This window comes from Scyliorhinus torazame, chromosome 9 (genome assembly GCF_047496885.1).
Source record: "Scyliorhinus torazame isolate Kashiwa2021f chromosome 9, sScyTor2.1, whole genome shotgun sequence".
NCBI lineage: Eukaryota > Metazoa > Chordata > Chondrichthyes > Carcharhiniformes > Scyliorhinidae > Scyliorhinus > Scyliorhinus torazame.
Genome location: NC_092715.1, coordinates 150,366,046 through 150,378,407, shown reverse-complemented (window position 1 = coordinate 150,378,407; position 12,362 = coordinate 150,366,046). Strand labels below are relative to the sequence as shown.

The window sequence follows — 12,362 nt, the reverse complement described above, 5'->3', positions numbered from 1 at the left end:
TACCTCTGCACAAAAAGGGACCCAATATAAAATGAATCAAAAATTAGGTGAAGCTACTGTAATCCATTACAATAACCTAGCCAGAAAGGTGGTGGCTACGATTTGTTTCTTTGCCCACCAACAGATTTTTCCAGGAAATGACAGAATTACATTGAGGAGTTTGGCCTTTTTAGCTTCTAATGCTCAAGTTACAGAAATAACCTGGTCAAACATACACAGAGTTTGAAAGGATCGGAGTAATTTTGATAGGTGGATAAGGGCTTTGAAAATAGACCAAACGTATGAAGCTCTTGGAGAAATTATAATTTTGGAAGAGTTTAAAAATTCAATTCCTGATGTAGTGAGAACTCGTGGAAGGGTTAAACTGCAAGATTAGCAGCAGAAATGGCAGATAATTCTGAATTAGTTCATAAATCAAAGTTGGGTTTCCGATATCAGTTTCACCTTGAGGGATAGAAACTGGGGAAAAGAGAATACCCAAGAGGTAAAGGAAAGGGGATCTGATGGAAGATAATAAGGAGAGTGTACCTCAGATTAAAAAAGAAATCCAAGAGGGTGGAAGAGACATGAAAAGTTTCAGATGTTTTTACTGTAATAAACTAGGCCAGTAAAGTCAGAGTGTTGGGGGTTGAAGAAAAGCACTGGGAAGGCTGATGTGGTAAAACAGGAAAAGCCAGTGGGGTTTGTAAAAGTGGTAAATTTATTTGCGTGGGTAAAGTTTACTCGTGTACCAGGAGTCGGTAAAAGAGTCAGAATTCTAAGAGATACGGGAGCTAATCAATCTTTGATGGTAAGAGATGAGTTATGCAGTTTGGGAGGAATATTGCCAGAAAAGGTGGTAATATGTGGAATTCAGGATGAGAAGAGTAGTGTTCCATTATATAAGGTGAGGGTGGAAACTCCAGTGAAGAGTGGTGAAGTGGCAGTAGGAGTAATAGAGAAACTATCTTGTCCAGGAATACAGTTTATTTTGGGTAATGATCCAGTTGGATTGCAGGTGGGAGTAATGCCTACTGTGGTTGATAAGCCAGTGGGAAATCAAACAACTGAATTGTTGAAGGATGAATATCCTGGGATTTCTCCGGATTCTGTAGTAACAAGGTCGCAAAGTCACAGGTTAAGACGAGGAGAAATCAAAGAGTGAAGATAAAGTTGAAGTTCAATTATCAAATGATTTTTGATCAGATGGTTGGAAAAGAACAAAAACAGGTGGAGGATGAGGCGAATATTTTTAGTTCATGAAAATTGGTGAAGTTAAAAGAAAGATATAGAAATAAAACTGATGTATCAGAAAGCATACATGGAAGAGGAATCTGAGTGTATACCAGAATGATGTAATGAGAAAATGGAGACCTTTACATGTGCAGGCGAATGAAGTGGGCAGAAGTTCATCAAGTGATATTGCTGGTAGGATATAGAAAGGAGGTGTTGCGAGTAGCACCGAGGTACCAGTGGGAGGTAATTTGGGAGTAAGGAAAATTCAAGCTAAAATATAATAACATTTTTATTGGCCTGGACAACATAAAGATGTAGTTAAATTTTGTCAATCATGTCACACATGTCAAGTGATAGGGAAGCCTCAAGCGGTGATAAAACCAGCGCCCTTAATACCCATTCCAGCATTTGAGGAACCTTTACCAAGGGTCTTAATTGTTTGCGTAGGACCGCTTCCTACACCGAAAAGTGGGAATCTTTTGAATATAATGGATGTGTCTACTAGGTTTCCAGAGGCCATTCCTCTCTTTCCCCCCCCCCGCCCCATCCTCTCCCTCCTCCTCCGACTTCCTCCCCCTCCGACTTCTTCCCTCCTCACCCCTCCTTTCACCACTCCTTTCACCACTCCCCTCCTTTCACCCCACTCTCCTCTCTCCTGCCGCCCCCCTCTCCTGCTCCCTCCCCCTCCTCTTCCCTTCCTGCTCTCTTCCCCCCTCTCCCCCCTCTTCCACCCCTCATTCTCCTCCCTCCTCTATCTCCCGTCCTCCTCTATCTCCCGTCCTCCCCCACCCCCTGACTTTCTCCCCCCCCCTGACTTTCTCCCCCCTCTCCCCCTTGTCTCTCTCCCTCCTCTCCACTCCCCTCTTTTCCACCCTCCTCTCTTCCCCTTTCTTCCCCTCCTCTTTGCCGCCCTGCTCTTCTACCCCCCTTCTGCTCTCTTCCCTCCTCTTTGCCCGCTCCTCCCCTCCCCCTCCTCTCTTCCACACGCATCTCTCTCTGCCCCTCTCCCTCCTCCCTTCCTCCCCTGCTCTCCCCCTCCCCTCCTCTCTCCCCCCTCTATCTCACTTCCTCCCCCTCTCCCTCCTCCTTCTACTCCCCCCTCTTCACTCCCCCTCTCCCCTCCCTCATTCCTGCTCTCTTCGCTCCCTCCCCTGCTCTCTTTCCCCCCCCCCCCCCCCCTGCTCTCCTGTTCCCCCACTCCTCCTCCTCTTCTGGTCAACTCCATGATATACTTTGGAGTTTTCTAAACCCTGGCGCATAACAACATGATAGCGGCCTGCAGTTACAGTCCCTTTTCCACCATGCGTTAATTCATTTATTTCCCTTTGTTCTCATGGGGTCTTAAGTCATTCCAGTTTTGCTTGTAATGTTGATTCACCCAAAAGGGAAGTCCCCTGGCGAGCGCAGTTAGCCGCATGTTTCCTGTCCTTTGCAGTGCCAAGTAACAAATGCCTATTCAACATAATGTGCACTGTATAAGCGACCGGAGCTCAGCAGGGTAGCAAGAGATCGAAGTGCCGTCCCTCCCTCCATTTTGGCCTGGGTTGGAAGTGCCCTAGAAACCTGAGAAAAAGGCGTAAAGAGAATTTTGTAGATCCCCTCCCAATCCATTAATGTAACCGTCATGAGAAACATTTACGTCGCTGTTGAAGTACTTGATAGCTTAAGCATAATAAACATACATTCCCTCTTTTCAGATGATCAAATAGAATATACATTATTGATAAAACCACAGTGAATAATGCAGACTTCATGGCTGTATACTTTTATTCAACAAGTTGCATTTGTTGTACATTTAAAAATTTTACTGTACCTGAGGCACCCACGGTACAGTACAAAGCAAAAAAGGCAGAGCAATATTAGAACAAAAAAGACAGCTTTTGAAAAATAATAAAGCACTACTTCATTCACAACTTTTCCCATTAATTCTTAGAAATGATGTATCCCCATAACAAATTTCAATATAATGATCAGAATGGTTATAGAAGTACTTTCTTGTTCCTGTCTAGATGCAAATGATTTTTAATTAATCCAGTTGTTAAAATGCCAGGGTGAGTAGAGTTTATACTTCAGCTGATTGGACAGCACAATGGTGAAATTTTTATTCCTCTTCCTAGTTACAGACGCTGACAAATTGATGCCAGAGGGAGGCTTCATTTGTGTCTATCAGTTATTGAATGTTAACTACTTGAAAATAAAATAAACCATGTCAAAAGCAACTGGAGAGAGTTAAGATGTACTGAAAACATTGTGTCAGCTCTAACCAATGATCTACACCCCCAAAAAAACCTTGGTTAACATTTCTCATTTCAAATGATTATGGACTACAGCTTTTGTGTTTCTATTTACTTTAACCACTGAAATAATTCCAATCTGCAGCTGTTTCACCATCATAAACCCAGCATTGGCATCCTTCTATCTATGAGATGGTGGGCTTACAGCAAGTGCTGCAAATGAAGTGGCTATTAAGTGGGTTGTTTTAAACTATGCTGAAGCAAATGTGCCAAACAGTTACAGAAAAATTATGTGAATTGTTGCATTCAAGCCATGACTTAGCCGAAATGCATTAGGCTATTTGTTGTCTGATAAGCAACAAGACTAGCTTGTTCTTAATAAACTCCAGGACCAAAGAATCTAGTTAGTTGGATTTCTGCTTGTTAAGTTATTTAAACTAATTTATTCTCTTCCTATCCGTTCTCAAATATGTTCTTTGGCCAACTTTTCTAACGATTTGCATGATTGGATTGTTAAACTGCGAGTAGAAGATATAACAATGGTGAAAGTGTCAATGTTCGTCGTCATTACTGTATAAAACTGACGTCAACGTCTGGCATCTGCACATTAATCTGGAAATCCGGAAGTTGCTGCTAGTAATAATCTGCTCCTCCACATAGTGCAGTATTGCAATCAACAGAGAATCACTTTGTATAATGAGTAAGTAATGATGACTTTAAGCCTGAAGTTTTTAATACTGACTTCTAATTACTGGTACTGTAAAAACTAATTCTAGAAAAATGAAATTCCCCCCACCCCCCAATTTTATTTTCCCCAACGTTTTGTACAATGGTTAAAATGTTAATTATGTTTCATGCTTTTTAATTTACTGTATAAGAATTCTTCAAATACCTGATCAGCCTGCCTTCTCTGCAGCTGGACCCCAGATTCCATACAAATGGCACCAAATTCAAAGTAACTTCAGAATTACAGGCAGTCCAAGCACTAATAGTGGTGGCCAACTATTTAAAGTTAGCATTATCTTTTGTCATTGACGACACAATCTCGCCTGCGCAACTGCAGGCATGTTTCTATATCTCCCTTCATAGAATTGGTGCCATCAATACAATATCCTCCAGCATTCCTCTGTTTAAACAGCTACTTAAAAATGACTAATTTTGGTGCTTCTACTGTTTCAGCATTAACAATCAATCAGAAGCCTTGTGCAGGTAGCCTTTATGTAAGCTCACGAGTAGGCTTGCTGATTTTGAAGTGATTATTCATTTCTCAAAAGATTTGTTTGGAACTGGCTATTTGCAGTTTTACTAATACAATTTATTATTACAGTGTTTAAGCGCTAAACTTCTATTCATGTAAAAGTGGATTTTCCTTTGAACCTGTTTATAATAAAGTTTAGCCAGTTTAATTCATATGCCAATGTTATCAAACAAACATCATGTGATGCATTTAATTCTGATCCCAGGGGCAGAATTCTCCTCTCTCTCTCTTTTCTCTCTTTCCCTCCTCTCTTTCTCCTCCCCCGCCGGGTGTGAGGGGAGAATCACCCCGGGCGCCGCGCTAGTCCCGCCACGCCGTCCCGACGCCCGCACGCGATTCTCTCTCCCCCCCCCCCCCCCCCCCCCAAACTGGCGCGGCGCGAATCACGGCTGGCCGCTGGGAGAATCGCCGCTTGCCGTTGGGGGGGGGGGGGGGGGGGCGAGGGGGTTCCTGCAACGGGGGGGGGGGGGCTCAAAAGGGGTCTTTTCCTTGAAGGAGTGTTATTTGAGTGAGATGGTGGTCAATAATCTCTATTTAGAAAAAAAACGAACCACTTGAAATTCATGGAAGGGCGGAGATTTGTAATTAAAATGGTATTGTCTATATTTATGCTTTTACTGCTGAAGTGTTTATTGAAAAAGAAATTATGCTAACATATACTTGATACAAGAAATATGATTTTAGAATTAGTATAGACTGTAAAAATGTGCCCCCCTCCCTGAATGTTACCATTGTCATGGTCAGCTATTCCTTTGGGAGTGAAATGGCATAGTTACCACAAAAGATCTAGCTACAACATATCTTAATAAATTCTTGTTAGCAAACACAAGGTAAACTTTTAGACCATATAGCATCTACATTATGGAAAGTTGTTTGTAGAAAATTGCATATTAACATTATATTATCAAAGGCAGGAACTTAAAAACCAATTCGCCATGAATATATGATCAGTTATAAAGCAAAAACTCATTATGATTAATAGACACTATCCATAGGGTATAGTTGCATTCGCATTTATGCATAATTTTCTTGAATAGTATACATGAAATGTTCTTAATGGAAAAGACTGGTGGATGGATTCATCAACATGTGTACTTTTGGAACAAACTGGCATTGACCAAGTGGCAAGCATGTGCCTTGGAGTATAAAGTTTGAAATATCCAGCAGTTATTTTCAAACTTTTAATATTAAAAAAATTCAGTCCAGTATTCAAATCTGTCAAGATGAAAACCATTGCAGAACCTTTGAATACATTAGAATCCCATTCCATAAACTACATTTTGCCTGGATCACTTGGGACTTTAAATTTCAGTGCATTAAGCTTGCATAAAAGTGGATCAAATGCAGTTAATACTTCAGCTCATGTCCTATTAACCATCTTCGTGTATAAACTAACATTTTAATTTATTGATGAGCATGATTAATTATCTACAAGAATACATTACATGTGAATGTTACTCATCTAAAAGTGATATAATTAGAACGGATCTTTTGCACTTAATCTATATTTCAATTTTGCACTTGATTAACAGCCAAGCTGACTTTCTAATTAATTCATCTCAAATGCAATAAACAAAAGCACTTCGGAAGGCTATTATTCCTAATGTTGAACTATACTAATACATAATTTTCTTGAAAAAGTGGTTTAAAAATCCACAAAAGAAGTGTTAAACATCTGGATATTTCAAGTTGACCTCGTGACACAAAAGTGAGTCCAATAGCACTGCAGTGGAGAAAATTGTTGGCACATCTGTGTTGTTGACAGTATTTGTGTGGCAGTTAGTAGCACTGAACTTTCCTTTGGGAAAGCTATTTAGCCGTGTGAATTAAACACTATTACGCCTGTTAAAAGTATTCAATGTGGAGTTTTCATTTTACACTGCAGTCTAACATCTAAAAGTTCAGAACTGTTGACTCAACCATTGAAGATCAAAAACAAATATAATAGTAGTCATATGGTTATGATGCAATTTTAAATTTCTATCAGAATTCACTGAATTAGAATAACTAATTAAAATAGTCATGATTATCAAAATGGACTTGGAATCCCCATACTTCTGTGTACATCTTCTACAGAGTCTCAAAGTTCTGTTCATGTGAACTCAACTCAGTAATAGAAAACACGTGATGGTTTTATGATCTTCGTAACACTTATCATTCAAAACTTTGGATGATGATCATGTCCTCCTCTTTCCCACACTTCTTGTAGTTTTGCCAGAATCCACTAGGAATAGAAAACATTGTGAGACATTTAATTTGCCATAAACTGCTATTTGCTGGTTTTCATCTACCTCTCCAAATCTTTAATCTCCTCCACAACTCTAGCCAAGTGAATCCTCGATTTTTATTACTCCACCAGTAGTGGCCCTGAACACTGGCATTCCCTCGCTCCATAAGAACATAAATATGAACAGGAGTAGACAATTTTGTTTGTCTAGCCTTCTCTGTCATTCAATAAGATCATGCGTGGCTGATTAGACTGTGGCTTTAACTCCACTTTCCTGCCTCTTCTCACACCTTCCCATAACCCTGGACCCCATTGTAAAGTCCTTAAACCTCAAGCTTTTGGAATAAGGTCTAATATCTCCTAATGTGCCTCAAGTAACATATTACATAACTATCCTATGAAACACAGTAAGACTTCTTACAACACTAGGTTAAAGTCCAATAGGTTTGTTTTGAATCACTAGCTTTCGGAGGGCAGCTCCTTCCTCAGGTGACTGTGCCCACCCCAGTCCAATGCCGGCATCTCCACATCATAAGTTCTTGTACAATAACAAATAAATTTAACTGAATGTATTTCCAGTGGGGGGGGGGGGGTTCTATAATAAATTCGCACTTTAATCATGAGGGCATTTTCCTATGTTTGTGTGTTACAGCCCAACATTCCACAAACACGGGTTTTATTACCAACATTTCCCCATAATTCCAACCATTGCAAAGGGACTGAATGTGCCCGTTACTTCCCAGCAGAAGGGAGAGAATATTAAGGGGGCAGTCACTTTGATTTTCTACCACATTTCCTAATGTTGTTTGAGAAAATTGCAGTTTATTTTCTCTACCAATCAACTGCCAGGTTCAAGTGGAAGACCGGGCAGAACAAGTCTTGCCTTTAATAGGAATTTTCCCCCTAATTTAATCCCATGGATCAAATCGCACAGCTGAAAAAGTGTAAAAAGCTAGAAAAAAGGACCATGTACATGCTCAAGTTAAAAAAGGTTGATTCTTTCCCCCCAGTAACATGGATTATTATGGTCATGTGATTGACTAATCTGATCAGATTTACACCTGTAATTTCAAAATAATACATTTGCTTGGGTAACCAACGTCAGAAAATGGGTATTAGCAATAGAATTTATATACATCTTAGGTGAAAAAGGATCTGACTAAAAACATTTCCAGGAGAAGCAATTCTGCACATTGTGCCCATCCAGCTCTTTGAAAGAACTATCCACTTAGTCCCATTCACCTGTCCCATTTCAAGTTCTCATGTTATAAAGCCACTTGCATATTACCCCTATCCTTTCAGGCAATAAATTCCAAATCATCCTAACTTGGTGCATAATATTTTTCCTCATCTATTGTCTGGTTTTGTGACCAATTAAACCTATTCTCTAATTATTAATCCTCCTGCCATAGCAAGTGATTTCTCCTCAATTAAACCCTTCATTATATTGAACATTTGTATTCAATTTCCTCTTAATCTCTGCTTTGAGCAGATTAATCACAGCTTTTCTAATCTTCCTATATGTCTTTCAATCCTGGTACCATCCTTTGCAATTCCTCAGATAACGAGTTGTCCATATGCGTACATGGCATGATTTGGATACATTTAAAGCTTGGGCTGATAAGTGGAATGTAACAGGTATGTCAGGCAATGGCCCCTTTGCTGTCATGCCAGGCAATGGCCACCTCCCCATGCCATCCAGTCTGGTATGATGCAACATTTTATAAGATGACTTTTAATATAAGGAATGAAGAAAGTCATGTAATCTGCTTAAATTCTGACTGACAATAAGGCTGGGCTGGTTTGCATGGGCAGTCCAGGATGGGATTCAATTAGAATAAAGTGGAAAATATTCACACCTGAATCTAAGGCAAGAACAGATGAACTGACTTCCTGTCTGTTTTTTTGGACCGAGAGAAAAATGTCTCAAAGGTAGATGGCTGCAGCTAGTATGGTTAACAAAGAGAAGTGTGCCTGCCACTTTTCTGTGAACTATCAGGAAGAATGAGGGAGGGAAAACTATATCCTATGGCAACCTAAAGACTGGTAGATATGCCCTGACAAGACTAGGAGGAGGAGTAGAAATTGCCAGAGTGGTTCTTAATTGCTGATAATATTTGGAAAAATTCCAGAACAAATTAAGGGAAACATCATTTAAAGGTCATGCAGTGTTACAACCCTGTGTAAAGGACAATGTGAAATTGGAAGCTGGGGCTGACTTTGAACCGTTTTTTAAATACACCATAACCCAGTGGAGCACGTGCTGGAATAATATATATATATGGTGTGTTATTTGTCACATGAAGAAGTAATAAGTTATTTTGATTACTAGTTACATCAGTAATGTTTCATTGGTGCTGCTTTTACTTTGTTACAGTAAAAAGTCTTAAAAGTTGGAATCTTGTCATGCAGCTCTTAAGTCATTCACTGAGGATGCAAATATATTTTTTAACGTTATTGATCAAGGATTGTAATAAATGACTTTACCATTGCTGGATTCCCCCTGTGCAGCTCCCTGCCAATCAACATCAGTGACCAGAAACGTAACTGGACCAGTCACAGAAATATTTTGGCTACAAGAGCAGTCACAAGCTTGAAATTCTGTGCTGAGTAACTCGCTTCCTGATTCCCAAACCTGTCAACTTGTCTCGATGAGTGCAGCTCCAATAACATTCAAGATCCAGGACAACAAAGTCCATTTGATCAGCGCCCCATCCTTAAACATTCACTCCCTCCACTACAGGTGCACTATAGCTGCAGCCTGTGCCATCTCAAAGATATAAAGCAGCAACTCACCAAGACTCCTTTAACAATATCTTCCAAGCCTGTGATCTCTACCAGCTGGAAGAACAAGGGTAGTTGACGCATGGGAATATATCTACCCGCAAGTTCATCTCCAAGTGACATTATCTTGACTGTGAAATATATTGCCATTCCTTAATCGCCACTGGATTACAATTCTGGAACTCTCCAGCACTGTGAGTGTACCTACAACACCACACTGATTGCAGCAGTTCAAGACTGCACCTTCTCGAGGGCAATTATGAACAAGCAATAAATTCTGTCCTTGCCAGCAATGTTCGAATTCCATGAACGAATTAAAAGCACCTAGTAAATTTATCTGGACTCTATTTAAAGCTTTGACATCCTTCCTGTAGTGTGGTACATAGAAACTGACACAATCTGAGGCTTAACCAATGATCATAAAGGTTTAGTAGAATCTAGTGTTTATACTGCATGACTATTCATAAACTATTGGGCCTGGATACTTAACAACCACCTTTAAAGATTTATGTATTCTCCCTCCAGGTCTCCGCATTCATGCATTGTCTTTAAAACTATTAAATAATATTGCCACCCCTCGTACTTCATTCCAAAATGTGAAATGATAACATTACAAGGCTGGTTAGCAAAGATGCTATTTTGCAGAATGTGACATGAGACGTGATTTTTAATATTTTGGGGGACTGTTGCGTTACTCTGTTGTTTGGTAAGGTTTGACACATGAAAGGAGTATAGGTGTTAAAGGCATGCATTTGAAGTAGGTCAACTATACTTTCTAGGTGAACCAGCAGTGGGTAGGAATTTGCATTAGGAGTAAAAAAGGGTTTGGATTTTCAGCTGTTAAACGTCAAAGGGGTGTAAAAGATTTTCCAACTTAGAAAAGGTCATAAATCATTACAGGTTATTAAATTTTATTTGACCTGGAAGTTGTCACAAAAGAACATGAAAGCTTGTTATATATTTTGGGAAGGTTAAGGTTTAAAGCAGTGCTAATCATAATGGAATTGAAGATGAAAGAATAAAAAGGATATTTAAGGAGAGATGCTGAGCTACGCGGTGTGGCTATGTGAGATGTCTTGGGGCGAAGCTCGGTGGTAGGGAAAAACCTGTGAAGGTGCCATGTTTGAAGCAGCCGTTCCAGCTAGGGCAGAAAAGTGTGTTTTCAGAAAGCAAGGCTTTGCTTTGAAGCCTTTAACTTCCACAGCAGAGTGGGAGTAAATTTGAGAAGTTTTGATATATAACCTTCCTACACCCACAGTGGGGTTGCCTTGAGGTAATATTACTGCAATTTTGTAGTTGACATCTATATGAGAGTGTTGCCTAGAAGATGTTTACTTTTGTGTCTAACCAAGTGAGGTTTGAGGAAAGTTCGGTGAAGCAAATTTTAATTGTGTATCTCTAATCTTGTGTGCTTAAGTTTATGGTTAAAATCCGTAAGTTCTTGATGGAATCTGTGGCTTCTGAATTCTCAGAATTGAAAAAACAAAATCCCAGGTTTTCCTTTGGGATTTGGTTTTTACAGCAATTAATATTGCTGGATCATAATACGGAGTTAATTATTCACCATTAGAAAACAAGATGCGAGTGTATCTATAGCAATCCATTTAGCTTGATGATTTCCAACTTTAAATTCTTGAGATTTAATTGGCACTTGAAGTCAGGTTACATTGTGGAGAAATGAGGAAGCTAGTCAGTTACACATGAACCAAACAGACAGAAGTCCAGGAAAAAGCAAATTTGAAGTGGAGAAAATAGCTAGTCAGATTATCATTACTTCAAGAATCGGTGGATAATGATCAAAATGGTATGCAGCCATACTGAACAAGATAATTCAATACCTTTGCATCATCTGCAGTTTTGAAATTCACAATTTTTCCATATTCTTTTGCATGGAATACAGACTTGACGCGTTCCTTTAAGAAAACATAGCAAATAGTTGAGGAAAAATAAATCAATCGATGCAAAATGTTTTAACCAAGCTGTCAATAAAATTTGACTTCAGTAAATTCATTTTACTGCAACAACCTGTATTTATAGTGAGCCTTTAACAGATTTTTAAAAAACCCAAAGCACTTAATAGGAGTGTAGTCGGGCAAAATTGACACCACCCAAATAGCTTGGTCAAAGAGGTAGGCTTCAAAGGAGGAGCTGGAAGCGGGTCTCTGGGCAGGGGTGCAGGGTGAATTGGAGAAGCAGCAAGGCTTAGGCACTAAATTCCAGAGCTTGGGGCTTAAATGGTTTAGGATTGTAGGGTTGAGATTGTTCTGATACAGGAGGCGAGTGGGGTGGATGTTGTCCGCTCCGGAGAAGGTAAAAATTGAATTTCAGGGGTTTTATCAAAAGCTGTTTATAGGTCGGAGCTGTCGGGGATGAGTCGGATATATGGGGCGGGATTCTCTGACCCCCACCGCCGGATTGGAGAATCCCCGGGGGGGCGGCGTGAATCCTGCTCTGCCGCCGGCTGCCATATTCTCCGGCGCCGGTTTTCGGGCGCGGGCGGGAATCACGTCACGCCGGTTGGGGGCCGTTGGCAGTGGGCCTTCCAGCAATTCTCCGGGCCCCGATGGGCCGAGCGGCCGTCGGTTTCTGGCCAGTCCCGCCGGAGTGGATTGGACATGGTCCCACACAGCGGGACCTGGCTGGT

General features: G+C 40.4%; 1 protein-coding gene across 3 annotated transcripts in view; it reads right to left on the bottom strand.

Annotated features, from left to right (window-relative positions):
- Window positions 1–2,964: 2,964 nt before the first annotated feature.
- Window positions 2,965–12,362, bottom strand: part of vps13a (vacuolar protein sorting 13 homolog A) — a 753,359-nt gene continuing 743,961 nt past the window's right edge. For all 3 annotated transcript variants that reach the window (XM_072516625.1, XM_072516626.1, XM_072516627.1), the window contains 2 exons: window positions 11,557–11,631; window positions 2,965–6,931 (listed from right to left, as the gene is read on the bottom strand). In XM_072516625.1, coding sequence (XP_072372726.1) covers window positions 6,866–6,931; window positions 11,557–11,631 — 141 coding nt within the window. In that variant the 3' untranslated portion in view covers window positions 2,965–6,865. The remainder of the gene's footprint in view (window positions 6,932–11,556; window positions 11,632–12,362) is intronic.